A 26586-nucleotide genomic window follows, 5' to 3' on the forward strand; every position below is an offset into this window, starting at 1 on the left:
TCTCACTGATTCTATTTATTTATCCCCTGAACAAGTGTTCGCGCACGAACCCGCTGCTGGCCTTTGAATTCCAGCAGAGACTCAGTCTCTCTCCCTCCGTCCGCACTGGGTGACTCAGCCGGTGACCTGCCCACTCCACTCAGAGTCTCGGGGGCAGCGAGGAGGGGTTTCAATCACACCTGTCACTCCACTAATGCCGGGACCATCTTTCTCCAGCTCCTTGCAGGCAGGCTTAAATCAAATAGCCCCCTTTGTTCTGCCTGGAACTGACAAGGCTTTAAAACCCCATTATTATGCTATAATTTCAGAAAATCGATCCCGGCGGGAACAGCTAAATGGAGCTCAAAGTTTCTTCGTGTGACACCTTCCTGAATGAAGGCTTTGAGTTGTCATAAATCCCAGGCAGGGGAGAGCTCAGCCAGAGCTCACAGCTCCAGGACCAGCGGGTCAGCCTCTGGGCAAACCAGACCCCACAGTGGAGCTGAAGCAACATGAAAACAGCGGCCAGAGGTGACTCCTGGGGCGGCAGAGCCCCGCTACTGTCAGTGTCAGGTTTGGGGTTGCTCTCTGTCACCATGCGAGCAGAAGCCTTAACAGCTGGAGGACAGGAAAAGAAAGAACACAGTGGGATAAGAAACACCAGTGGGAAAATGATCCTTTAGAGGGTAATGAACAAGTAATTGAATAAGGGACTAAAAAAACCCCCTCAACAATGGCAAGCTCGCTGCTAATAAGGGCTGACAGAGTAAAGTGTGAAAGAGCCCGGGGTGGGTGGAGGGACTGAGGCTCCCTCCACCCTGGGGGCAGGGACGGATTGTCGGCAGGCCCCTCTCAGCCCAGCAGGCCCTTTCCTGTTGCTTCTGTCTTGATTTCTAATAAGCTCCTCTTTCCGTAAGTGCTTCATGAGAGTGGTTTGGCTTTTTTGTTGTTGTTTTTTTCTCCCCCAAATGGGGGTGTGTAGACTGAACTTGCCCTTGACAGACAGGCACCTCTGTTGTCGCCTACGGTGGAAGTGGAGCTGGAGGACGTGGGGACACACAGCAGAAACACAGATTTGCCCGTTTCGCTGCGTCTTGGATAGGGGAAGGATGGGACCATCTGTTTTTCTCCCAAGGATGGGGCTGCTGGTAAGGGCTGGCCAACACCTTTGAGGCTGTGAAGTGGTACCCCTCTGCACACAGTAGGTGCTCAATAAAGAAGCATGATGTGACCAAGCTGGCTTCATTGAGGGGGTGCGCAGAATTCAACCAACTCCCTGCCTCCTGGCGGGTTGAGTGGCATTGCTGCCTGTGTGCCCCTCACCGCCTGCTCATGGTGAATCTCTGCTCCCCCAGGAGGGCACAGAAGTGGGGTGGAGGATGTTTGGATGGAGAGGTGAGACCAGGGCACTAGCCTGGACCGCGAAGGCCGATGGGCCAGGCACGGATCTATCATGTCTGCTACAAATCTGCTAGCTGTGTGATCTTGGGCAAGTCACTTAACCTCTCTGTGCTTCCCTGTCCACATCAGAGAATAACAGGGTTTCTCTCCAGGGTTGTTGTGGGGACCAGTGAGGTAGCCTGTGCAGAACTCTGTGCAGAACTCTGGAGGGTGAAAGGGAGCCTGTTTGTTTGGAGGGAGCTGGGGAAAGTATTCCAGGTGAGAGAATGAATTTAAGGTAAGCCTGCCAGGAATAAGCACACACATGAGCCAGACCTGATTAGTAACAGAGGGAGTAAAGCCCAGGGGTCAAGTATTTGGGGCTGGGGAGCCAGAACGCTGGGGTTCAAGTCTTGCCTCTGCCTCTTGTTAGCTTGTGTAACCCTGGGAAAGTTGCCTCAATTTTTTCATCTGCTAAATGGGGTAGTAAAGCCTGTTTCCCTCCTATAGTTACTGGGAGAATTAATGAGTCGCTCACATAAGATGCTCAGGACAGTGCCTGGCACACACTAGGAACCAGCCAACCAAAGCTAGCGTTCTTTTCTGAAGGAGATGAAGTGATGTAATTCACAGAGGCCCCCAGGCACAAGGTGACAGGTTAGATCTGAGCTCCAGCCTCCAAGGGTCTAGGCTGTTTTCACGTTTTCAAGAAGCAAGGGCTCACTGATCCGACGCAACAGCTAGCACGACATTACAACTAGCACCAGGTACAGCCCTAAGACATCACAAGACGTGACTCATTCGACATTCCCGACCACTGTCTCCATTTTACAAACGGGGAACCCAGGGCCCAGAGAGTTGAAGCAACTTTCCTGAAGTTGCACAGCTGGCGGGTGACAGAGCTGAGAGTTGAACCCGAGTCTGGCCCAGGGACTGGCACTATTACCTGCTGACTAGCCATCCTGGCTCACAGCCAACGCAGCTGGGTGTTGAAGTGGACCAAACCGTCAAGCCGGCAGCTGTGCAGCTGGGCTCCACCGTGGACGTGAATGCTGCCGGGTGAGCCTCCCCCGCTCGGAGCGGGGGAACCGGGAGGCTGGGTGCCCAGCCAGGAGGTGTTCCAGCCTCAGCTTGGAGCTTCCTGGGCCCCGATCAGAGAGGAAGGAAGGGAGCCAACCAGAGATCTTGAGGAAGGCCAGGGAGGCTGGCAGTGAGAGCAGAGGGTGGTGGGGGGCAGGGGCGTGGTTCTGATAGACGCAGGGTCCAAAGAGACAGGGGTGGGCAGGGGAGGCGGAACAGGCTCAGGGCAGCGTGGGCTCCAGTCCTGGCCCTGCCAGTGGAGAGCCACTTTCCTCATCTGTGACATGGGGACAGTTTCTCAGCTGTGGGATAAGGTGGGATGAAGCGCAGGTAGCATCCAGCCCAATGTCAGACACGTACACGTCAGCTCCGTGAAGATGGCCACTGAGCCTAAATCTATAGGCAGGCTGATCCCAGAATTAATCATCCGAGTAGCGTGTGGTGCGGGGCACCTTCTCATAAGCCGCCACGAACCACACACAGACAGCACCTCCCCATGCTCTGTGGTAGCCCCGGCCAGGACTCCTCCAACCTCAGCTTGAATGCCTCCTGAAACAGGGTGCTCACCACCTGCCGGGCCAGCCCAGCCCAGCACTCACTGCTGGAAATCTCTCCCTTACGCTGAGCTGGTGACCTGTGACTCTCATTCTCAGCCTCGTTAGGAGGGCCATCACGTGCCCATGACGACTGCGCTGATCGTGAAGCTGTGCTTCGAGCTCCCAGAGCTTGGGTGTATGGACAGCCCTGGGTGTCCCTATTACCCAGGTGTCTGTGGGCTTACAGGCCGCTGCTGAGCCGGGGGGGAAGGATGTGGAGGGGTGATGTTCATGAGTGGGGCGGGGGCTGTCATTTGTACCCCTGTGCTCCACGCGACACGGGCTTCGCCAAGCCCGAGGCATCTCCTTAGCTCACAGGAGGGGTGGGCACGAGAGCCCGCTGGAATGAACAGAGTCTCCTCCATCGCAGGCCCTCAGTTTGGCACAGCTGTTACTGGGCGTCTAGGCAGGACAGTGGGAACAGACGGAACACAGTCGGGGAGCCCAGGGCCAGGGAGGGAGGGCGCGAGAGGCCCGCTAACCGCCGCTCTTACACTTTCTCACTGGCTTTCTTCCCCCACGGTGCCGCCCTCGGGAGAAAGAGCTTCTCGCTCCACGTGCAGGTGGTTGAGCGTCTGCCCCGGAGCTCACGTGGGTCTCGAGCGAAAGCCCCGCCGCTGTCCCCAGTCACAGCTGGGTCAGCCTCCCTCTATCACCTCCCCAGCCGCTTCTCACGTAAGTTGCCGTCTCTGACTCAAGTTTAAGATGAGAAAACTTCTGATACAGGAGGCCGACTGCACCGGCTTCTGAGTCCTCCCAGTGAGAACACAAAGTCCTCTGCGGCCCTTGCTGGCCTCCAGGGTCCTCCTGTTCCCACTCCCACTTGCTCCCTGCACCCGCCACAGGGCCTTTGCACATGCTGCGCCCTCCTGAATCTTGGACTAAGTCAGTGGATGCAGTGGTTTTCCCTCCCATGGTTTCCCCTGTGCCCAGCACAGGCACTTAGTAAATACTGGTTGGTACGCATGCTACACGCAAGGCACATCACCTTACTCAGTCTCAAACCCCCGCCGTGTGTCAGGCAGCCCTGCCTGTGGTCTGTGGTCACAAGGGCAGGACCGTTTACTGAGAGTCAGCCATGTACGTGCTAAGCATTGGCTGAGATTTTGTGCCCGCTGCCTCTGATCCTTATCACACCCTCATTTTACAGGCGAGGAAGCTGAGGGTTGAGTTATGTGGGGAAGGGCAGAGCTGACTTCCCTCCCCCAGGGCTCCTGTGTGCAGCTCCATCTCCTACTAGCTGGGAGCCCCTGAGGGCAAAGACTGGGGCTCTGGTGCCCAGGGGACGGCTCTGCACACGGTTGCCCGAATCCTGAATGCCCTGCTGGCAAAGGCTGTGTCACGGGGCCACAGAGGAGGAAACAGGCTTATCTGCTGCTAATCCAGAAACGTCTGCGGAAATGCATCCAGCCACCACTTACCCACCTCCCATGCCCCCCAAGCCTGAGATGGGTACCAGGTAGGACCTGGATTCAGGAAGAATACTGGAGGAGGAGCCGTCTGCCCTGGACTCCAGGTAGCAGTGGAGTCCAGCAGTTAAGGCACAGGCTCTGGAATCGTACGTTCACTCCTCACCTTGGCCGCCTAGGAGCTGGGTGATCCTGGGCCAGTCACATCAACTCTCCCTGGGCCTTGGCTTCCTTACTTGTAAAATGGGTATGTGACACCTGCAGGGGTGCTGGGGGATAACGAGAGCTGTGCCCCAGGGCCTGGGCCTGGTCGGGAGGAAGGCAGAACCCTCGGCACTCCTTGTTCTAAAGCAGCAACCAATCCCGGCCCCAGGAAAGAGGTCCCGGTTCCGGGAGCAAAGCACACTCCTAGGCTTTTCATGAGGGGCTCTTGGCCGGGTCAGATGCATCTGTGGGTCGTGACCCAGTACAGACCCCAGTAACCTGCAGACAGAATGGGGGATTCTTTCTGCTGACCGTTCCTCCTGTGTGCATTCCTGGCAAACGGTCCTGAGGGTAGCCTCAAGGAGAGGGAGGGAATGTGGGGACCCACCCTCTGACCCACAGACGGGGTGGCGGCGCTCGGCTTACCCCAGAGGGCCATGAAGATGGAGAAGAAGACAGTGGCCGGGTTGTCGAAGAGGTGGCTGGCGCGGGCCGTGGCGCACGCAGAGCTCATCTTCCAGTAGCTGCAGGTCTTGTCACACAGCGGGCACATGGTGATGTTGTGTCTCTGGTCACACATCTCCATGCTGGAAGAAAGGGAGCAGCCCAGAGTCCCCTGGCCGATGGGCAGCGTCCCTGCCGGCCCACGTGGACCGGAGCCTCCCGGAGCCATGTCGGGTGGGAGAAAGTGCTGGGGGTCCCCGCTGTTGTGGACATGGTCTGGCTCATCAGCCAGCTTCCGCCGGCGCCCACATCCCTCTTCTCCATCCCAGGTGGGCTTCAGGGGTGTGTGACAGGTGCTGCCACACAGGGGCCCCAGCTCGGTTTCACACTCTGTCCCCCCTTAAAGCCTTAATGATTTTTGAACAGGGCCCTGCATTTTAATTTTGTATCCAGCCTGCAACTGGGCGTAGACCCATCGGACTTGGCTGTGTGGCCGGTGAGCGTTCATCTCTGAAGCCGAGGTCCCAGCCAGCCTCCCTCTGATAACCAGGCACCGTCAAGGTTGTGCTAAGAGTGAATGCTGTCCAGGTCCTGACCTGACAAGGCCCCGGAGACCCGAAGGAGGAATGGGATCGAGGCACGAGGACGCCACGCCTCTCCTGAGCCCTGGCCGTGAGCCTGGCACCTGCTAAGCGCCGTTCCTGCGGGCTTCAGTCCATCCCTGTGGGGACGCCGTGGGACGGCTGGCCCCGGGCAGGCCTGGGTACCAGCCTGCGGACATCGCTGGGCACTCTGGGCCCCTAAGAGGCTGGAGAAATGGTTCTCCCGGACCTCCTCCCGGGAGACGCGTGGTTGGGTTGGAAGGAACACACCCACAAGCTGCCTGGGGTTGGGGACCCACCACGCCGGGCTCACCCCGAAAGTGAGGGGCAGTTCCTGCTCAGGATACTAGTCCGGCTCAGGGCAGGCTTTTATTCTGCTGAGTCTGGGGCTCGAGCCCAGGGGGCGTGGCTGGACAGGATGGGGAGCTGCGCGATGCCCAGTGGCCTGCCTCCTCCGCCCTGCCCAGCACGCAGGCTGTCTCCTGCTAATACTGAAAAATGCAATAACGACCATTAGCTGTGCGAGCAGAGGCTTGCACCGAGCGTCTACCTGGCCTGGACCAGCTCTGGGGCCATTACAATCCCATCTTCATAGATGAGGAAATGAGCCCAGAGAGGGCAAGTCACTTGCTCAGGGCCACACAGCAGAGTGGGGATTGAGCCCTGGGCTCTGTCTGTCAAGCCTGTGCCCTGCACAGCTCTCAGCTGATGCCCAGAGGCCACAGGAGGGCTCCCTGCTGAGACCAGGGGGCGTGGCCCAGGTCCTTGATGCCCTCTGTGCCCCCAACCCTGCCCTTTAGCCTCAGACTCAGTTTCTCCTTCTGGAAGATGAGAAGGGAGGCCAGAATTAGGCCCTGCCCACTCTGCCGTGCCCTGCCCTGCCCTTGTCCCTGCTAACTTGGACAAGATACTGAGCTATTATTAGACACCGGGCAGGAGTCTGATTCCCAAGGGTTAGGTGGCTATCGAGGAGGGGGCCGAATTGGGTGGTTGTTTTTGGCTTTTAAAAAAAATTTCTGGATGCACAGAATCGTGGCTGGGCCACAGCCATCGGTGTTGGAGAAACATTTGCTGAGAGGCTGTGGGGGACCCTCCTCTGCTAGCACTGTGGGCATTCAGCTCAATTCTCTTCCACAGTTACTCTTACCAAAGACTCATTAGAAGATTGTGTACATGCTGTATGTGCCAGGCACGGTGTCAGGCGTGGGAGAGGGAAAGATGGACCAGCTGGTGCCTCGAAGCATCTGGGGGAGTGCGTGTGTGAGCATGCGTGTGTGTGCCTACGTGCACGTGTATGTGGGGCGGGGACGGGCACACAGAGGCCGTAGGGCACCGTGGACTCGGGAGCCAGCCAGCTCTGGATTTGAATCTGAGCTCTACCGCTTGTGAGCTGTGTGGCCTTGGGCAGGTTGCTCCAACTCCTTGGGCCTCAGTTTCCCCGTCTATAGAATGGGGATGCCGAGAATAGAGAACCCATTTTTTTTTAAAGGCCGTGGCATTTTATTCGCGTATCCTGGGTCTTTTTGTTGTTGGTTTTTTTTTTTTGGCTGCGCTGCACAGCACATGGGATCTTAGTTCCCTGACCAGGGATTGAATCCAGGCTCTCGGCAGTGAAGGAGCACAGCCCTAACCACTGGACCACCAGGGAATTCCCTGAGAACCTGTGTTACTGGGTTGTTAGGAGGATTAAACAGGGGAACGCACGTGAAGCCCTCGGAAGGGCCCTGGGACTCATCCTCCCGTTCACCATCATTATTGTGGGAATAATGGAGCCTCGTCCCTCCCTGAGCTTCCTCTCTTCTGGGGGCCTCTCCTGAAAGGCAGAGGGGCAGGACATCGCACCCGTGCAGGACCCCAGCCCCTCTAAGGGAACCTGTGGATGGAAGGCCCCCTCCACCATTGCCACGGTGCCACCTGGGTCCCCGAGGATGGGAGGAGCCGGGGGGGCCAGAGCCCATGTCTCTGCCTGCCTGTGAGCCCCATGGCTGCCCAGCCCTCCTCCCTGCCAGTTTAAACAATATCAGCCAGTCAAAAAGCCTGTTTCTGCTGGTTTTCAACCCTTAGCCTCTCCCTTCACTGCCTTCAGCCAAAACAAAGACAAGCCATGGGTGTGCCTGCCCTCGGGGGCAAATAGAGGGGCAGGGGCGGCAGGGCAGCATCGTGCGGGGCGCAGGGGGTGCGGGGGCACCGGCTATCCTACAGACTGGCTTGGGCCACAGTCCAGGGGGAATGCACACTTCCTGCTTTGTTCACGGCACCAAGTGAGCAGAGGCCGAGGTCAGACGGGGCTCCAGGATTCCCAGTAAATGCTGTTTGCCTCCCTGGCTGTGTGACAGCGCTGGCCTGGCCTGGCCTGGGGATGCCGGCATCCTTGTCAGGGAGCCCGCGCCTGCCTGGGCAGAGCACCCTGGACGAGGCCACCAGCCCAGCTTCCCCTCCAGGACCGGCAGGAAGGCGGACGGAGAAGTCTCCGTGGGGGGCCCCTCACCCTCCACTCGGTCCCCTCTGCGTCTGGGCTACTTTGATCTCTGCGTTCCTCAAACCCAAGCACAGTGAGCTCGTGTCATTAGCAAACAAAAGGGACAAGCTTTCTCCTGCCTGTGCCCAAAATAACCCTGGAGGGACATAAGCCGGATTCCTTTAACGTTCTGATTCTGGGTGGGTGGAATAGTTTACGTGTTATTCATGTATTCACAAATCGCTCGCACAGAATCACTGGATGTGGCCTTTCTGCACCGCTGAGTCCTAAGGAGTCAGTTTCTCCACCAAGTAAGACTCCTTCACCGGCTCTTTCCTGATCAGAACCATGGATGGATTGTCTAAACCACAGCTCTGCTTCAGAGACACTGGGCTGAGCCGTAAGAAACGTAAACTGAGCTGATGTACCGGGACTGTCCCCGACAGACCGCCAGCCCCCAAGAGGCAGGGCCAGGGGCGTCCACGTTTCTATCCGGTGTTTTGCCCATCGGCACACTGTTCCTGATGGAAGTTAGGCCTGAAATCCTGAACTCATAACACAATCAGTTATCCCTGGGTCGGTATTAGCAAGTCTAGGAAACCACTAGAAAAGAGGGGAGACGGTGTCCTCAAGCTCCCGCTGCTTGACTAACGTCTGGCTGCCATTCTGGGAGAACCACACCCGGCACGACGCCGGGCTGTCTCTGGGGTCCTGGCCTCCTTCCAAGAGCCCCCCACACCTGGCCTACCCCTTGGTGAACAGTAGCAGTGCTATCAGCCCTGCGTTCAGAGACCGGGGCCTTTTGCACCCGGTCAGCTCTCATGACGGTCCTGTTGCAACATCTCCCAAAGCCGCGTGGCCAGGGGACGCGGCATGGACACAGGGCCTGGCTGGCTGAGTGCGCTGCCCCGAGGTCTCCAAATGGTCACATCCGTCTCATTTCCTGACCACACAGGGAAGCGGTCAATTTTCTTGTCACATAATGACCAAGAACTAAATGGGAAAAAAAGCTTCAAAGAACGAAAAGGAGTTGGATGTTTATTTTATGTCTGCCTCTCGACAATAAAGCGTCTCCGGGGGCGATCGTGTCTGCAAAGGCCGCCCACACGCTCCGATGGCTATTACATCCTTTGGACTGGGCGGCCTTCTTTCTGACACCGCCTGGCCTGGCCTGTGACTTTCCGGGGGCACTGAGCGGGTGCATGGCGGGGCAGGGGTTGGGGTGAGGGGCCCGCGTCCCAGGGAGTTCTGTTCCTGCAGCAATAGGAACGCGGCTCCTTAGTAAGATGAGGATGTGTTCGGAGAGAGGGGCTGCCCGCCTACCTGGGGATGTTCTCATCGACGGTGGCCCATCCGTAGAGGAACACGATGATCCCGACCATGGAGGCGGGGATGAGCATCTGGGTGTAGACGCCCAGCCAGGCGAAGTACAGGCCAATCTTCTCCCCAAAATACTTCCTGCACCGCAGGGCAAAGCCAAACAGAGACACGCTCTCAATCCACATCAGGGGGAATAAATTACACCGTACCCCCTCCCGCCGAGCGAGGAACAGCTCATCGGGGGGCCCCTGATTCTCTCAACCAAAGAAGCAGAGACTGGGGCCCCCCGAGCCAGGTCAGGTTTGGGGTGCTCTCTGCTTTCCCTATGCCAGCACTTCTACTGTGCCCCGAAGGTGGGCACATTTCCGCCTGTGATGCCCACGCTGAAGGACACGATGTCGCCCGGAGGCTGTCAGCTCTGTTCCAGCCCCGTTCAGCCCAAGAACAGGAAAAAACTCCAGCCCCGAGGCACCAAGAGGACCAGTCACGCTGTGTGTTAAGCGTTTCTGGCTCCTTGATGGGCTGAGTGCTGGTCTACGTGTCCCCATTGCCTGATCTGTTCGCCCCTTCCTGCCCCAGGATGGAGGTCCCCTCAGGAGAGGACGCATTGCCCAGAGGGGCAATTCTTACAAATTCCCAGGCAGCTCTTTCCTTCCTTTCAACACAGAAAGAAATCACACCAGATGCCTGGCTGGGTCAAGCTGGACTGTGAAGTTAGGGGGAGACAGTGAATATGACAGATAAGAGCCCGTCCCGCAGTGAATTTGAATAAACTATCTAACTGGCTCAGCCAGGCTCCCGTCCTGCTGGGAGACCTTGGCTTTCCTACACAAACTCTTCAAGTTCAAACAGGCCCCCATGCACCGCACACTCAGCACAGTCGAAATGCACGGGGACATCTATCCGATCAGGCCTGCTCCCAGCGTCCCCTCTCACCTGACCAGGTCGATGGGCTGGTACTTGTAGAAGACCCCGTAACTCGCCCACTCTTCGTACAGGAGCTGGGAGAGAGGAAGTGGTGAAGGGCTGGGGAAAATGTAGCGCTCCCAGGTTGCTCCCCAGGACACAGAGCTGCTGGGCCCCCGCTGGACTGAGGTGTCTGCTCACAGCTACGTCATTCATTCATTCAACAAACACGTACAGAGGATCAGCCCTGTGCTGGGTACCGTGGTGGACGCCGAGTTCTGAGCTGAGCACGGCAGACACAGCCCTGAGCCCTGGAGTTCCCGTTCTGGTCAGGGAGACGGACACGAGAAAACGGGTCAAAACTTTCAGCTCTGGTAAGGGCCTTGAAGAAGCCACGGGTGGTGGCGGGCTCTCCAAGGAGGAATAGGCTTATGTTTATTTATTTATTTTTTTTTTGCGGTACGTGGGCCTCTCACTGTTGTGGCCTCTCCCGTTGCGGAGCACAGGCTCCGGACGCGCAGGCTCAGCGGCCATGGCTCACGGGCCCAGCCGCCCCGCGGCATGTGGGATCTTCCCGGACCGGGGCACGAACCCGCGTCCCCTGCATCGGCAGGCGGACCCTCAACCACGGCGCCACCAGGGAAGCCCTAGACTTATGTTTTTAGGTGACAGTGGGGATGGGAAAGAAACTTCTGGCATCATTATAGAGTCCTCACTGCTCACGATTTGATCTGGAATTGATCTCAAATGGCTGTCAGACACCTCACTTTCTTTGTAAAAAGACAGACCCACCAGGCTTTGCAGCAGAGAAATACCAGTGGTACGATTTTTAAAAGTCTCACGGGACGCAAAGAGAGCCCGATGTGTGTCTCCTGAGATGGGCTGTCTGATGAACTCAGCTTAGTGAAATAAATGAAATCTACACACTCCATCATGCCCCAGGCTCTGGGCAGGATGGCAACGAGCTTGGCGATTGGAAGCCTTGTATGCATGCGTGGGTATAGGGTGTCCTCGGGAAGACGCTGGGTTAGGACTGCTGGTTTTGATAAAGAAATCCCATGCATGTGGGTAATTAATGCTTTACCAACCTTAACTCAAAGCCTACGGTGACACTGCTGGCTGGAGGGGAGCTGGGCCCCAGCTGGGAACCCAGGGCCTCGGCTGCCCATCTCTGCTGGCAGGAAGCAGGGGTGGGGGACGCCCGTGAGAACTCACCATGGGCCCCAGGTCTCTCCTGTACACCGAAGCTTGGCTTGCATCCTGTTTCCTTTTCTTAATATTTGGACTTAAAAACTTGGGGGTCTCCTATATACAGATTCTGCTGTGGCCCCCGAACACAGCCTTTTATATCATCGCCCAAAATACTCTAGACTATGGACTGAATGTGTCCCCCCAGATTCACAGGTTGAAGCCTTAGCCCCCAACATGACTGTATTTGGAGGCTGCGTCTTTCCGGAAATAATTAAGGTTAAATGAGGTTATGAGAGCAGGGTTTTGACCTGACAGGACTGGTGTCCTTATAAGAAGAGGAAGAGACACCAGAGCTTTCTTTTCTCACATGCACACACGGAGGAAAGGCCGTGTGAGGACACAGTGAGAAGACGGCTGTCCGCAAGCCAGGAAGAGAGCCTGCACCAGAACCCAACCCTGCCGGCACCTTGATCTGGGGCTTCCAGCCTCCAGAACTGTGAGACATAAATGTCTTCTGTTTAAGTCTGGTGTTTTGTCATAGCAGCCTGAGCTAATATTACATTCTCCCCACTGACTTGGAAGATCCAGAGCTGATGGGGTGGCTTTCTACGCACAAAGTTGCCTTCAACCGAGTCTCTGAAAATTAAAAATGTCTAAGAGGCTCACGGGGACGGGGTCAGCTTCCACAGACCAGAGAGTCAGGGGTCCCTAGAAATGACCTTCTAGCAAACGTTTCCATTTCTTCTCTCCTTCTGCAGCTCTGAAAATAATACTCAGGAGAACAGAGGTGCTGTGTTTCATCAAAAGTCAGCACACAGGGACAAAATAAGTAGGGAGGAAAAAACAGGGAGGAGAATAACATAGAGAAGCTAAAGGCCTTCTTAATAAATGATGAGCGAACCTTGCTGTCAAAATCCTGGGTTTTGCCTGTTCTGATCCTTATAAGAGGAGCTTTCTTTAGATTTTAAGTCTCTCTGTAAGTGGCACAAGCGGGATGTGTTCAGCATGATTCCGAGTTCTGAAAGACTTAATGGCAAGTCTGGCTGCTGGTGGGGGAGCCTCTGTAGCTTCTGGGTAAGGAACTGGGATGCCCAGGGCCTCCCCCCATCTCAGAGGAGAAGGGGTCCAGGAATTGGAGCCGTGCTGCCCTGCTAGGACGGTGGCTCTGCTGGGTCTGGAGTCGGTGTCCCGGGCAGCGTCCCGAGTGGGTGATCTGAGCCCCGCTGGGCATCCAGGGCAGACTCCCTCCCCTCTGAGCTCCATCACCTCCTTGATACTGAAGGAGTCTATCCTTCCTCCCAGGTCACGGAGTGGACGCAGATGGGCTCATGCTTTGTGAAGCCAAGTGCTGGGGGCTTGTTATGTGCCATGTGTCTGATTACGCAGAAAAGGAGGAAAATCGTCTACAGTTTCACTCTCTAAAGGAGAGGCCTGGGCCAGCAAACTCTGACGAGATCGTGCAGCACCTCCGGAAAAGCAAAGCGCCGTCACCAGTCACCAGCCGGGCAGCTTCCTCCCCTCAGCTGAGTGGATAAAGAAGATGTGGCACATGTATACAATGGAACATTACTCAGCCATGAAAAGGAACGAAAGTGAGCTATTTGTAGTGAGGTGGATAGACCTAGAGTCTGTCATACAGAGTGAAGTAAGTCAGAAAGAGAAAGACAAATACCGTATGCTAACACATATATATGGAATTTAAGAAAAAAAATGTCACGAAGAACCTAGGGGTAAGACAGGAATAAAGACACAGACCTACTGGAGAACGGACTTGAGGACACGGGGAGGGGGAAGGGTGAGCTGTGACAAAGCGAGAGAGAGGCATGGACATATATACACTACCAAACGTAAGGTAGACAGCTAGTGGGAAGCAGCCGCATAGCACAGGGAGATCAGCTCTGTGCTTTGTGACCACCGAGAGGGGTGGGATAGGGAGGGTGGGAGGGAGGGAGACGCAAGAGGGAGGAGATATGGGGATATATATATATATATATATATATATAACTGATTCACTTTGTTATAAAGCAGAAACTAACACACCATTGTAAAGCAATTATACTCCAATAAAGATTAAAAAAAAAAAAGAAAGTCAGCTGAAATTTACACCATAGACCAGCTGGGGGAGCATCAGAGCAGCGAGATGGGAGGCAGGGAGGGAGTGGGGAGGAATGAGGGCAGAGACCCTGGGATGGAAAGGGAGGGAGTGGAGATTGCCGCGGGGGAGGGGAGGCACGGACAGACGCTCTGGAAGGCTTGTCCTCGTCATGCTGGTCACCCTGTTCCCGGGCCTCCCCGCTGGGACTGGCCACAGCAGGCAAAAGCCACCATCCCCTGAGAGATGTGGCAGCTGGGGCACACTCCAGCTTTCTACATAAACCACTTTACCTCGGTGGACTTTTCTTCCTGCCAGGAAGAGAACGTCAATCACCCTGTAGCTGTCAGCGTAAGGAAACGAAGCATCAGATTTCCCGGCTACGGTTGGCAGAACTCTGGGGGCCCCTCAGTCTGTGAGCAGGTGGGAGGTGTCGGGGGCCCTGGGGCAGGTCAGCTGGGCACCGGTGGCTCTGGTCACTGTGACCCTGGGAGCCTTCCAGCACCTGGACCTCAGAGGGATCCTGGTTCCCTCCACCAGCATCTCTCCTGCCCAGACCTCCCACCTGGGCCCATGTGGCTGGGCAGGTCCATCACAGCGCTGACGCTGTCCTTAATTACTGTGTATGTACTCAACCCTTGCTGTCTCCCCCTAGGACGGAGGCCAGGTTTGTCTGGTCTGTGTCTTCCCCAGCTTCTCAAACAGGCCAGATAACAGGTTTCCAGTAAGTAATTGTTGAATGAATGAATGAATGAATGAATGCTGGGCCAGGGCCCCGTGGCTCTCAGTGCAGTATAGGAATGAGGCCACCTCAATCCACACCTGGAGTAACCCTCCCGCCCCCCAATCCTGGAGGAAGGAGCGCTTGGCCCCAAGGCCCCGAGCGTTTGTGGCCCGAAGATCAGGCCAATAGCTGTGGCCTTGCTCAGCCCTGGCCCAGGCCTGCCTCTGCTGAAATATCCCTACCGTGCCCCTGCTCCGCCAGCTCAGCACAGGACCAGGGCCTTGCTTGGCTACGTCCCCCCTTCTGTCCTCGGGCACTTGGGGCTCCTGCCACTGAAGGGATGCCACAGATATTGTCATTGTGAAAGCAAAATACTCCGAACCAGATCACTTTAGATGCAGCGACCACGGGAGAAAGAGTTCTCCGAGTTAGGACACAAACACGCATCTGGGGCATTTCCCCTTCCTCCCTGCCTTCTTTCCTTCCTTCCATCCACCCACCACTACTCATCATCCAGCCATCCCTCCCTCCCTCCATCCATCCACCCGTCCATCTATCTGTCAGTCCATCTGTCCACCCATCCACCCACCCATCCGTCCATCCACTCGTCCAATTCTCCCTGATCATGGACCAGTCTTTGTATTCATGGCTGGGACATAACGTTAAGTGAGGAGAGCGGGGTGGAAAGCGGGCCGCATTCCAGGCGCGGAGCTTTTGGGTCTGGATAAACTTAGAGTGCCTGCTGGGCCGGCACACTATGGTGCCCAGTAAATCGTTCCTGAGTAATAACTGAATGAGACAGTCTTGGCACTGACGCGACCGTCGGCCAAGTTGTCTTTAGATTAGAAAGGCGGCAGTGCGGCTGCAGCATGGGGAAGAGGGTGGGAGATTAGGGCGGAGGGGCCTGGGCCCTGGAGGCTGAACGGCCAGAAGAGGGTCTCTGTGGAGGAAGGGCATCAGGCAGTGGCAGAGGGCTGCAGAGGGACGAAGGGGGCTGGGCTCTGAGGCCAGGCTTGGTGCAGGGCAGGCCCGTGGACGGGATGGAGGAGATCTGCAAGTCACGGGCTCTCAGACGAATGCCAGATGTTACACTAAAAATAACCAAATATGTAATTTTTGTGCTAAATCAGATAGCATCTTCAGCTGGATTCCCGGGCGGGCGGGCAGGCGAGTTGTATCAAGTACCGGAGGCTTAAAAACACATATGGGGGGCTGGAGGGAGGTGGGAACAGAGCATTCCACACGCAGAGTCTCCCGGGCCTTGCAATTTGGGACAAGGCCTCCATTGTGAGGTTCTCAGGGAAACATCCCTACCTGGCACCTTGGAAGGATCCGTTCTTGGGGAGCAAGAGATGGGACAAAGGGGGCTGAAAGGAACGCAGAGCCCAGGGAGGGCTGCTCCCTGAGGTGAGGGAGGGCAGGGCTTGTTGGGGAGCTGGGATAGGCTCATGTGGAGGCAGGGAGGCTGGGATCCGGGTGTGGGCACGCGAGGGAAGGAGAACTGGCTGTGGTGGCGTGGATGTGGGGTGGGTGCAGGACCAGAGCTTCCTGAGAGCCTGGGTGGGTGGAATTAGGGAGAACCATTGAAGAATAAAGGATCACTAGACATTTCCCACAGTGTGTCTCATGGGACACCAGCTCCATAACTTTCCCATTAAAAAGGGTTCCAGGTCAAGTGAGTTTGAGAAACTAGCTTGACCACCATGCATCGTGTTCCCGCGTGCTGCTGGGGGCTGGTGCACTCCAGGTGCTGGCCCCGTGGCTCCCAGAGTTATTCTCCCGGAAGCCAGGCAGGATTAGGCCAAAGGTCGGCAAAGAGCCCTGGAGGTTCTGACCGATCCAGTGAGACATGGGTTTGAAGCTGCCCAGGTCAGTGCAGGAAGGAAGGGCAGGCGGGGGGCACGTCCCTTCCCTTCACACGCTCAACCTGCCAAGGATGCTTTTGAGAATCAGAGAGGAAAACAGTCCAACGAGGTGAGTTCACCAACCTTCTCGCTCAGATGTGGGGCTGCAGTGCCGTGACCCCCGAGCCCTGTCCCCTGCTGGCCCCCAGACCCCCAGACCCCCAGGAGCGGTCTCCCGGCTCTGTAGCACATACCTTCCTGTCGTTGAACTCCACGTTCTCCCCTTCATAGTCTCCCTGTAAAGAGAGAAAGGTGTCTTACTGTCCTGTAACCTTTCCAGACATGCACTCCAGCTGCCCCCACTACGCAGGTGAGCTAGTCCCAGGACAGAACTTCACACAGTGCGGAAGGGCGCCCAGGCTCCCTCCTCCTAGGATAAAAAGTGTCCTGGGAAAGCCCGAAGCGCCTTCCCCTCGACACAGAGACGACGTCCAGGATGGGAATGCGGTCAGGTCCTTGGAACTGGTGACACAGAGGAAAGGGGGCTTCAGGGGCTGGAGGGATTGTCAACAGGGTGAACGTGCATCCCACTCTGCCAGGAGGGTCCTGGAGTCTCATCCCAGGCCCCACTAGGGTGGTGCCCCCTTTCCTCTCATGTGTCCCAGGAGGGACCATGAGTTAGATGATCCCAGTGCATACAGATCGGCGAGTCCAATGCTCCCATTCTACAGATGGGAACACCGAGGCTCAGAGGAGCAAACTGACATTCCTGGGAGAGACAGAAAAATCCGGTCAGACCTGGGACTTGGATCCAGGCCTCCAAATCCAATGGAAGAGAAGGAGTGTTTAAAGGTCGAAAGCTAGCCCAGTATTCCAACGGGTGACACTGATGACTAGAAGCCTGGCCAACCGGTCCTGAGGACTGCCGGGCAGATAAAGCTCTGAGGGCTCTGGGAGGTCTGCCTGGTGCCCGCTCCTCTCACCAGCTCCTTCCGTGACCCCCCTTCCAGCCCCGCCAGCCCCCTCCAGGCAGGGAGAACTTGACCACCAGGTGGGCAACCGATTCCTGTGGTCTTTGCATGAAGATGCTCTGGGAGCAGTTTAACCAAATTCCCCCCCGGGTCTTCAGGGGCCCTCTCCACCCAACCCAACCTATCCCCTTCCCAGAGTTTTCCCTCTTGTCTAAGATGGGCCCACGATTCCAGCAGCACCTCATCTCTGTAGAGGTCAGCTAGCCGGTGACCTTGAAGGAGTCAGATGCCAACCAGGAAGGAAGCCATCAGCCACCCAGCAGTGGCTGAAACGCCAAGTCCTTCTCTGGATTCGACTGCTGGTTATGGAGTAGAAGGCTCTTCCCCTATGTGCCGTCCTAACAGGCTGCTGTCTGCTTGGCAATGACCCCGGCCCCTGGCCTGGCAGACGCTCTCGTTGAATGAATGAATGAGTGAGTGAACACAGCAAGCAAGGCCCTGGAGAGGGTGGGATGCTCTGGGCCACGCACTGAGATGTGACCAGGACAGCTCAGGGGTGAGAGGCAGATGGCGAGAAGCGTACACGCGCGGAAGGGGCCTGCTGCCTGCCAGAGGCCAGGTGCAGCCTCGCAACAGCCGGCCTCCTCTGTTTAAGGCGTGGGGGCCACAGGGCCAGCTTCAGAGGATTTATCTCCCCAGATATTTGAACAGCAGCTTTGGTACTTAACGGGGTGTGTGTCCACCCGCTGTACGGAAAATTCGTGGATGTAAAACTTCATATTCCCTCGAGATGACTGAGATAGATCCATCATCCCGCTGGAAGCAGAGCCAGAGGATCTGGGCTCCACTCCTCGGCCGTGTGCGCATGGGCAAGTTGCTTGAGCAGCCGCAGCCTCAGTTTCCCCATCTGTAAAGTGGGAACAAACCCCACGCGGCGGGCTTCCCTACTGCTGTGTAAGGGACAAAGACGATGGTGCGCAAGGGGTTTCTAGCAGGAGGACCTTGGAGGTGCTTTTTGGGGGCTCAGGGGAAGTCTTGGACTCATCGGTTTAAACTGCTGCTAGAATTGATTCCTGAGACAAAGGTGGCAGCGAAGCCTGAGAAAAGGGGTGCGTCGGCCTCCGGGGGAGGACGCAGGGGTGGTGCGGCCAGGGCTGGCTTCTGGCCCAGCTCCTCCACAGGGGCTGTGTGAACTTGGGCGAGTCACTAAAGCTCTCTGAGCCTCCGTGTTTGCCCCGGATTAAAGGAGATAAAGCTCCTGCTAGACACAGTTCTTTGCATACAGTAGGTGCTCAGAAATGTGGACCTTTCCCCTTTCCCTTTCAAGACTTAAAGGGCTGAATCAAACAGGCAGGGAGGCCCTGAAACGTTTCGGCTTCTGTCCCTGACATCTTGGCAGGAGTGACAGCTCAAAGGCCAAGTAGGGCTGAGCAAACCTGAGCGGCACAGATGGGACGGAGGAGCGAGGCGCCTTCCAGGGAGAAGCCGGAAGCGCCCGCCGGGACCTGCGGGGTCTGAGTCCTCCCTCGAAGCATTCATCCCGCAACAGGCCAATCACCAAGACACCTGGACTTAACCCCGCGCTGCATTTATTGAGCGCCTACTAGATGCAGAGGCTTCCACGAGATGCAGCGTAATGAACGGCGGCCCAACAGTGTTGTCTTTGTGGGACAGGGAGCATGGAGGTCCAGAGGGGAAGACTCCACCGTGCCGGGGAGGCGGGGAAGGGAAGGCTCCATGGGGATGCTTTGTTGGCCCTGGGGAGGGGTCGTCCAGGCAGAGGAGGAGGGAAGAGCACTGCAGACAGAAGGAACAGCATGAACGGAGGCACAGAGGCGGGAAAACGGGATCAGTCGAGCCCACATCCTTACAGTGAGTGACGGGGGACTGCGGCAGGTCGTCTGAGCATCCTTCCCTCTGAGGCTACGGTCCGGGTGGACAGCCCTTTGCTGTCCGGCCCCACCCCCCGTTCGTCCAGCGTCTTACTGAAAGCCCTTCTGTTTCTGAATTCCTGCTAACACCCTCTGCAGCCCTGGCAACTGGACAGGGCAGGTATTATTTCTAACTTGCAGATGGGGGCACTGGGGCTCAGAGAGGACAGGGGCTGCCTCTGCTCAAGGTCACAGAGGCGTGAGCGGCCAGGACTAGAATCTGGGTCCCCGGGCCCCCATGCCTGTCCTCTCTCTCTCCTAGCCTTTGCAGTAACGCACATTTGGAAAGTTCCAGAGATCCTCTGTCCGGAGTTCCCACACTGCTCAGGCCCCATGGCCCATCCCCAGTGCCCTGTTGAACTCTAGTCCTTGTTTCCATAGAGACAATAAGAAGAGAATCTTCTCTCTCTCTATCCCAAGCCAAGACAACGCGGCCGTGGCCACAGGCTATATTTGTCAGGGGGATACCAGTGGGATTTGGAGATTCGGCTCAGGAAACTGGCCACTTGCTCTGCAGAAATAGATACAAAACAGAGCTCTCTGGTCATTCTGCCAGAGCCCGGGTGGGGTGGGGTAGGGGAGACAGAGCCAGGGAAACTTCTTGTGGACCAGCTGGCCGTGAAGTTCAGATATGGCCGTGCAGAGTTTCTGCCACAAGTGCCCCTGTCTTGGTGGAATGATTCAGTAAGAATAGATGGCTCTGTGTGTGACTCTGGTCCCCACCTGGGGAACCAGGAAAGGCCGGGAGCGGCTGACATTCACAGGAGCGCCAAAGCAGGAAGCCCCGACCACAGGATAACGAGAGCTCCCTCGGGGTTTGGAGAATCAAATGACGCGCAGAGATGAACTATGTTTGTCAAGGTTACTTACATCGTGCAGTGGGTAGGCTGCCGAGTAAACGCCATTGGCCAGCAGGCTCGTGATGCCTTGAAAACAAAGGCAGAGAGAGGATTACGGACCAGGCCGGTCTCCAACGGCTCCGTGTTCAATCAGAGCGGTCCCAGGGCTGTCTCAATCACCGAGAATTTTCTCAAAGCGAGCCACACCTGGTTGCACAGAGCCCGACCACCTTTCTGGGGTTTCCTCCCCGGGTTCGACTAGGAGATGATAAAAACATGCTCTATTGGCAGAATTAGGAAGACACAGAGGAAACCCCGAGAGGAAGTTACATCTGGGAGGAAGGAGGTACCCCCAAACCTGCGATTCACCAGCTACCCCCGCCTGCTGGAGGGCAAACCTGCAGGTGAGGAAGGGGGATTGTAAGTGGTTAGAAAAGCTGAATCATGAGAAAAATATGGATGGAAAAATTGATGGTGTCAGAAAACACACATACAATTTGGAATTAGATTTTAGGTTGATTGGAAAAGCCAGAGAGGAGGCCTGCGTGCCCCACGCGGGGGCACAGGCACTTACCGTATTTACCACATTTTCGCCTTTTACTTAAAAGGGCAGAGTCCTTCTTTCTTCCCTCTCCTTGCCCTGTTTATACATCCGGCTATTAGTTACATGCAAAAGGGCCTGAAAGGATCAAAGCTGCATTTGGGGGGCAAAGCGCTCACTCACAGTCCAGCACTCCTGGGGGCAGGGGAACGATGGCTGGGCCCCTTGTTTGCTGCCTGAAGCCCCGCGCTGGGAGCAGGATAAAAATAACCACACCTGCACCTCCTAGAGTCCAGAGGTGTGGGCTCGGGCACCCAGCCCCAGAAGACAGTGTCGTGAGGGGGTAAGGCAGAGCCCGGCCACGCATGGGTCTGGGTCTTCCCAGAGATCTGATCTTGCTTCACACACATCCTTGGGGGCCAGGGCTGCCCAGGAGCTTCCACGAAGCCCTTTGCTGGTCACAGAACCCTCTGCCTGGATGAAGAGGCTTTCTGGGTGGTAAGGGGGTCAGATTTTTCAGTGGCCTGGCCAGCCCACTCTTGACTACTCTGCTGTGACACTGGTGGGAAAGGCACTCCCTGAAATCCACTTAAAAATAGACCATCTCCCCAGCTAGTGATCTGGAATGGTCAGGGCACCTAGGGACACTTAGAAATCCAAACCGGAGCCAGGTGGGAGCTCGTGGCCAAAGCCCCATGAGTGGAAAGTTCAGCTGCAGTAAAAAACGAACAGGGGGCCGGATTCAGGTTCACTGGGCCCCCCCACTGCCCCTCGAATGCTCTCAACACCGTCTGCCACAGGTGCGCCCTCTACCCGGAAGCCTCACGCCTCCAATGTCATCTCATCAGAAGGACCTCTGATCACTGGTTCTACATCCCCCATCACTCCCCATCTCCCTCAGCCTGCAAGATTGTCTTCTGGTTTACCTTGTCAGCTCTCATCTGTTTCCATCCTCCGGAATGGAAGCTCCCTGAGGGTAGGGACCTTCCTGGCACAGAGGCTGGTGGGGGACCGAACCCATCCATGAATCTGGAGGTCAGGAGGGCTCTCAGACAAGGCCAGTGTGAAATGGGGTGCAGAGAAGGCCCCCCCATCTCTCTGCTTCATCACTGGCTCTGGGAACCAGCGCTGCCAGGGAACTGGCCACAGCATGGCCCGGGGCGGGGATCAGCTCAGCTGAGAAGGGCCAGACCCTGGACTCTCTGCAAACCTTCACAGCGACCGCACGAGTCTCCACCAGAAGGAACCCCACAGGGGCGCTAAAGGGAGACTGACTTCTGAGATGCATCGCTGGGACTAGACCCATGCTTCTCCCCACTTCTGGTGGCTGGGGCCCCCCTGGAGGACCTTGCTCCATCGGGGACAGTTTTCCTGGCCTCCTCTCGACTCCTGAGAGTGTGTCCCCCGCCACGACTTAGTACACGGGCTTAGAAATTTCAGGCCCAGAGGGTGGGCCCGTGACTGACCACTGGGCAGCCTGGCTGAGCATGGAGGTGTCATTCCCCCCTCCCCCCCGCTGCATCCTGGGCCTGCCCCAGACTTCAGCTGCGAGCATCTGAGTCCTCCTGTACTTCGCTTCCTTCCCTCCCGGGAAGCCCATAGGCGGGGCATCTCTCCTGAACCACAGGCTCGGAGCTTCAGATGCTTCCAGAGCACGAAGGATTGTGCCGTGAGCTCCGCTCTCAGCGGGGCATAAAGCGGCTCAACAGGAAGGGGGGAAAGACCGGGAAAAGGCATCGCTTTGCCCTGAAACGTTTTGCAAACGTTTAGCAAACTCAGCCTGCAGCGGTGGGCAAGGGACCTACATGGTGGGGCGCGGGGCGGGGGGGATGGTTCCCTCTGCACGCTTTAATCGAGAAGGTTTTGCACCTGTGGTTGAGGTGGTCTGTAAACCGGTACCCGAGGAGCCCAGCGGGGCCAGTTTTGCGGCAGGTTCCGCCTAAGGGCACACGTCGAGGGGCACCCCTTCCAGCAAGGCCATGGCCCGGGTGGGGCACCTTCTAGACTGTGCGTGTGTCTGGCTGCTGCCCCGGCTGGAACCCTAACTACCTCCCCCTGGACTGTGAAGGTCAAGAGAGGGTCAGAACCCCTTGGTCACCCTCCAGTTTCCAGCAGCCAGGATTTACCGCCTCTGCGCTGAGAGGCTCCACAGGCCGCCACAGATGCCTCAAGCCAGAGAGGAGGATCCTTTCGTGCTTAAAAGGGTCGTAAAACCGCCCCTTGGTCCTGGAACGGCCCTCCTGCCTGAGACTGTTACACCAGCCTTAAATCAAAGCCCTCTAAAAATCCCCAGGCCGCCACCCGCCTCCCACGGAGAAGATGGAGCGGCAAGATTACGCCGCGAGCGGAGCGCTGAGCTCGAGCCCCAGGCACGCCCTTACCCATGCTGTACTTGGCTTTGGTACACGTCGTTCTCTTCAGGATTTCGTAGACCTGTTGTGGAGACAAGGGGGGGACCAGAGCTACACCATCACGGGTCACCGGGAAGGGAGGTGGCGACCGTTACCAGCGCCAGCCTCCTGCGTGCCCCAAGGATGCGGTCGGGATTGGCGTTCTTGGGGACAAGGTCGCTTCGAAGGGCCCATGCTGCGCTTGGGCGCAGGAGTACGGGGGTCCTGTGCCCTCTGCTGGTGGGTTTCCGCCCCTTTTGGCTGAGAGGTGAGCTGGAATGCAGAGGCATGAGGACTCCGCTGATACGACCACTCTCGGGTGTGGCCCTGAATGTTCTAGAAACCTGTGCCCCTTTTACGAACAAAACACTTCACTTCGCCGCCTCAGGAGCCCCGGCTTGGGGGTCTGCCTGCCTGGGTCTGCGTCCTTGTAGCCGTGTGGTCTTGCGCTAACTACCTCGTGCCCCGTGCCTCAGTTTCTCCACCCACAAAATGGGGTGAAAAGAATTGGCCCTGTGCCATAGACGCGTGGGTCAGGGCACTCTAACCCCTCGAGACTCCCCCGAGGTCCCACCCTCCGGTTCCCCCCAAGCCCTGGGCCATCTGACCTTCTCTCCTCCTCTCCGTCCGCCCAGCCCTGTCCCAGCAGCCTGGCTTCCTGGCTGCCCCCCTCACTCGCCAACCCTCTCCTGACGCCACAGGGCCTTCACCACGGCTGTTTCTTTTGCCAGAAGTGCTTCTCCCCTGAGAGCTAAATGGCTACAGAGTCACCTTAACAAACAGGTCACCGGGCAGCCACCGTCCCTGTTGCTCTGCCTTCTAACTTTGCTCTCTCTCTCTTTTTTTTTTTTTTTGGCTGCCCCACTCGGCTTGAAGGATCTCAGTTCCCTGACCAGGGATGAACATGGGCCCTGGCGGTGAAAGCGCCCAGTCCTATAACCACTGGACCTCCAGGCAGTTCCCTAACTCTGCTCTCTTGTCCCGGATTACTCCACCCCTGCCATGTGCCTGTTGCCTCCCTCACCTCCTGCCCATCTTGGGCAGACACCACGTGCTCAGTAACTGACTGATGAATGAGTGAATGGATGGATGACCCAGTTAGCTGGCTCTCTCCCTGGCATCTCTTGCATCTAATCAGTGGCCTCATCCTGACCTTGCTGATTCTCCCATAACCACCTCCTCCCTTCCACGTGCAGCCACAGCCCCCCTTCACAACCACCGCTGTGATCCCACACCCACCCTCCATCTGCCCTTCCACGACTGGCCACTGGCAGTGATCTTTCTAGGACCTTGCTCCACAACCATCTATGGCTCCCTAGTGCCTACAGGCTGAAAATCCAAGTCCTAAGACCAGCACCTCAGGTCCTTCCCCACTGTTCCTTGCTGATCCCGACTCCTACCCGCCTGCACACTGGGCTGCCCCGACATGCCAGCAGCACAGGGAAGGAGACAGGAGGGACTGTTATATCTTTGTCTAGAAGGACGTTGGGTCTCAAGACCACAGGGTCCAACTAACCAAGGGCAAAGTTTTGAGTCACCAAAGAGTTTCTCTGGAGCACTGGTGTTTTACAAACAGGCCTTCAGGGTCTCTGGGAGAGAGTGACCCCCCCACCCCAGAGGTAATCGGAGTCATGGCTCGTTCAGTAACACTTGCTGGCTCGGATAGAATTGCCTTCTGTGACTAGGGGATCATGGTCTGAGCTCCATTTTAAAGTGGATTCTCCACGAGAGGGGGCCTAGAGCTTCCATTCACATATGACCCCAACCCCAGGCCACCACCCCGACAGCAAGAGTGAATTTACGGGGACTTCCCTGGCAGTCCAGTGGTTAGGACTCCGCACTTCCACTGCCAGGGGCCCGGGTTCGATCCCTGGTCGGGGAACTAAGATCCCGCAAGCCACATGGTGTGGCCAAAAAAGTAAAATAAAATAAAACAATAAAGTAAAAAAAGTAAAAAAAAAAAAAGAGAATGAATTTACGAATCTGCACCCAGCCCTGTGCTTCCAGGGGCGTCCCGGTGGCTCCAGATCGTGTAAAAACTGGGGTGCACATACATGTGGAAACGCAGCGCGTGCCTCGGTTTCCCCAGCTGGCCATTCCAATTCTCTCCCACCCCAAAATGACAGAGAAAAAGAGAAACAGTCCAGGTTCAACTGCGTCTGGTTCTCCTGCGCGGTGGGTTTCCAAGAGGGAGAGCTTACCTCTCCTGGACCACACGTCAGCCTTGAGCTACATCGGCTGCTGACGTTTTTGCATAAACGAGTTCCTCATTGTTTATTATAAATTATGAGACTTAATTGCTAGTTTCATCAGTAACGTGGTCAATAATAAAAACCACAGCAGCTGCTACGTTCCCGGCGCTGCACCCAGGTTACCCTTGGTGTGGGCGCACGGCTGCCCTTTGGGCAGGACACCACCTCGTCCCGTTTGCGAGTCGCGAGGCTGGGAGGGGACACAGGGTTGATGGGACCGGGCTCTGTCTGTCCAGGCAGTGGCCTGAGCCCCCCAGGCCAAGGCAGCCTACACCACTCGCTGTCCTGTGCCTGGGTGCCCGCCCGTCTCGGGATGTGGCTGTGGGGGGCAGTTATCTGCTCAAGGTCCAGCGGCCGCCTCCTGCCAGCCCCGCCCCTCTCCTCGCCAGGCTGGGCTTTCTGGGCCAGGAAGAGAGAGAAGCGGCAGCTTGGCTGAGATGTTAATACTCGTTCAGACAGAAGTTGGGTCCTGAGCCATGCACAGCCCAGCTTGGCTGGTGGACAACGTGGCGGCCGATGGATAAACGTTAAACCAATACCTGGAGTAGGGCAGGGCGGCCTGGTCAGATTTCAAGCCACAGTTTGCTCATCTGGCGAGGTTCTGGAAGTCTACCCAAACCCTCGTCCCTTTGCCTGCACCACCCCATCCCTCCTGCCAGGGCTGCCTCCTCACAAACCCCCAGAGAGATGGGGACGTACAGATTCCACCGAGGGCAAGTGGCAAGGAGGCTGGAGAGGCAAGCTGGGAACTGCAAAGATGCGGGAACATTTTGAAATAACCCAGCGGGTCTGGAATCCCTCTGCTTCTTCCCTGCTGCTCCACCCCCGCCATCCCCTGGGCCCCTTGCAGCCCGCTGGTTTTATTATTCTAATTATTTCTGTCACAGACAATTAGAGCCCCTTCCACCCAGAGGAGTTCGGCTGAAATGAAATTATCATCCCGTTTCCCGGGGCCACCTTGCTGGGGAGCTATGGATTCCCACGAGGGAGCGATACTTACTATCGTGCTCCGGGTTTTGCTGTCGAAAAAGGAATCCTTGTCAGACAGGTCAAATCTGTTGAAATTTTGGGAACAAAAAGAGACACAGCTCACTGGAGTCAGCGCTCCCCGTTTCCGAGGCCTTGGGGGACCACACTACCCCCCGCGAACGGTGACCGTGAAATTGACGAAGCTCTGTCCGCACGCCGGGTGTGATCCGACCCTAGGCATTTGGAAGAGTCTGTACATCCTCTCACCCCTCGGGGAGGCTGGGAGACCCCCGTGGGTGGGAAGTGACCCCGGGGGCAACTGTGGTCAGACCTCCCTCGCCAAGGATCCCTTTTCCTTCCAATGACACCCTCGGGGGCAGATTTTAGTCTCTGCTGCAGCACTCCTGGGGTGATCCCACCATCGGACACTTTACTATTTAAGACAGTCTCCCTATAATTTCCAA

General features: G+C 56.8%; 1 protein-coding gene across 6 annotated transcripts in view; it reads right to left on the reverse strand.

Moving 5' to 3' along the window:
- Positions 1-26586, reverse strand: part of ANO1 (anoctamin 1) — a 161508-nt gene that overhangs the window by 39991 nt on the left and 94931 nt on the right. For 4 of the 6 annotated variants that reach the window (XM_079929144.1, XM_079929142.1, XM_079929141.1 and 1 more), the window contains exons 6-13: positions 26154-26208; positions 22893-22944; positions 20545-20610; positions 20002-20057; positions 16484-16525; positions 10409-10473; positions 9476-9610; positions 5075-5235 (exon numbers count right to left, since the gene is read on the reverse strand). In XM_079929144.1, coding sequence (XP_079785270.1) covers positions 5075-5235; positions 9476-9610; positions 10409-10473; positions 16484-16525; positions 20002-20057; positions 20545-20610; positions 22893-22944; positions 26154-26208 — 632 coding nt within the window. The remainder of the gene's footprint in view (positions 1-5074; positions 5236-9475; positions 9611-10408; positions 10474-16483; positions 16526-20001; positions 20058-20544; positions 20611-22892; positions 22945-26153; positions 26209-26586) is intronic. The other 2 variants (XM_079929146.1, XM_079929143.1) reach the window with 1 other exon arrangement.

This window comes from Stenella coeruleoalba (genome assembly GCF_951394435.1).
Source record: "Stenella coeruleoalba genome assembly, chromosome: 8".
Taxonomy (NCBI): domain Eukaryota; kingdom Metazoa; phylum Chordata; class Mammalia; order Artiodactyla; family Delphinidae; genus Stenella; species Stenella coeruleoalba.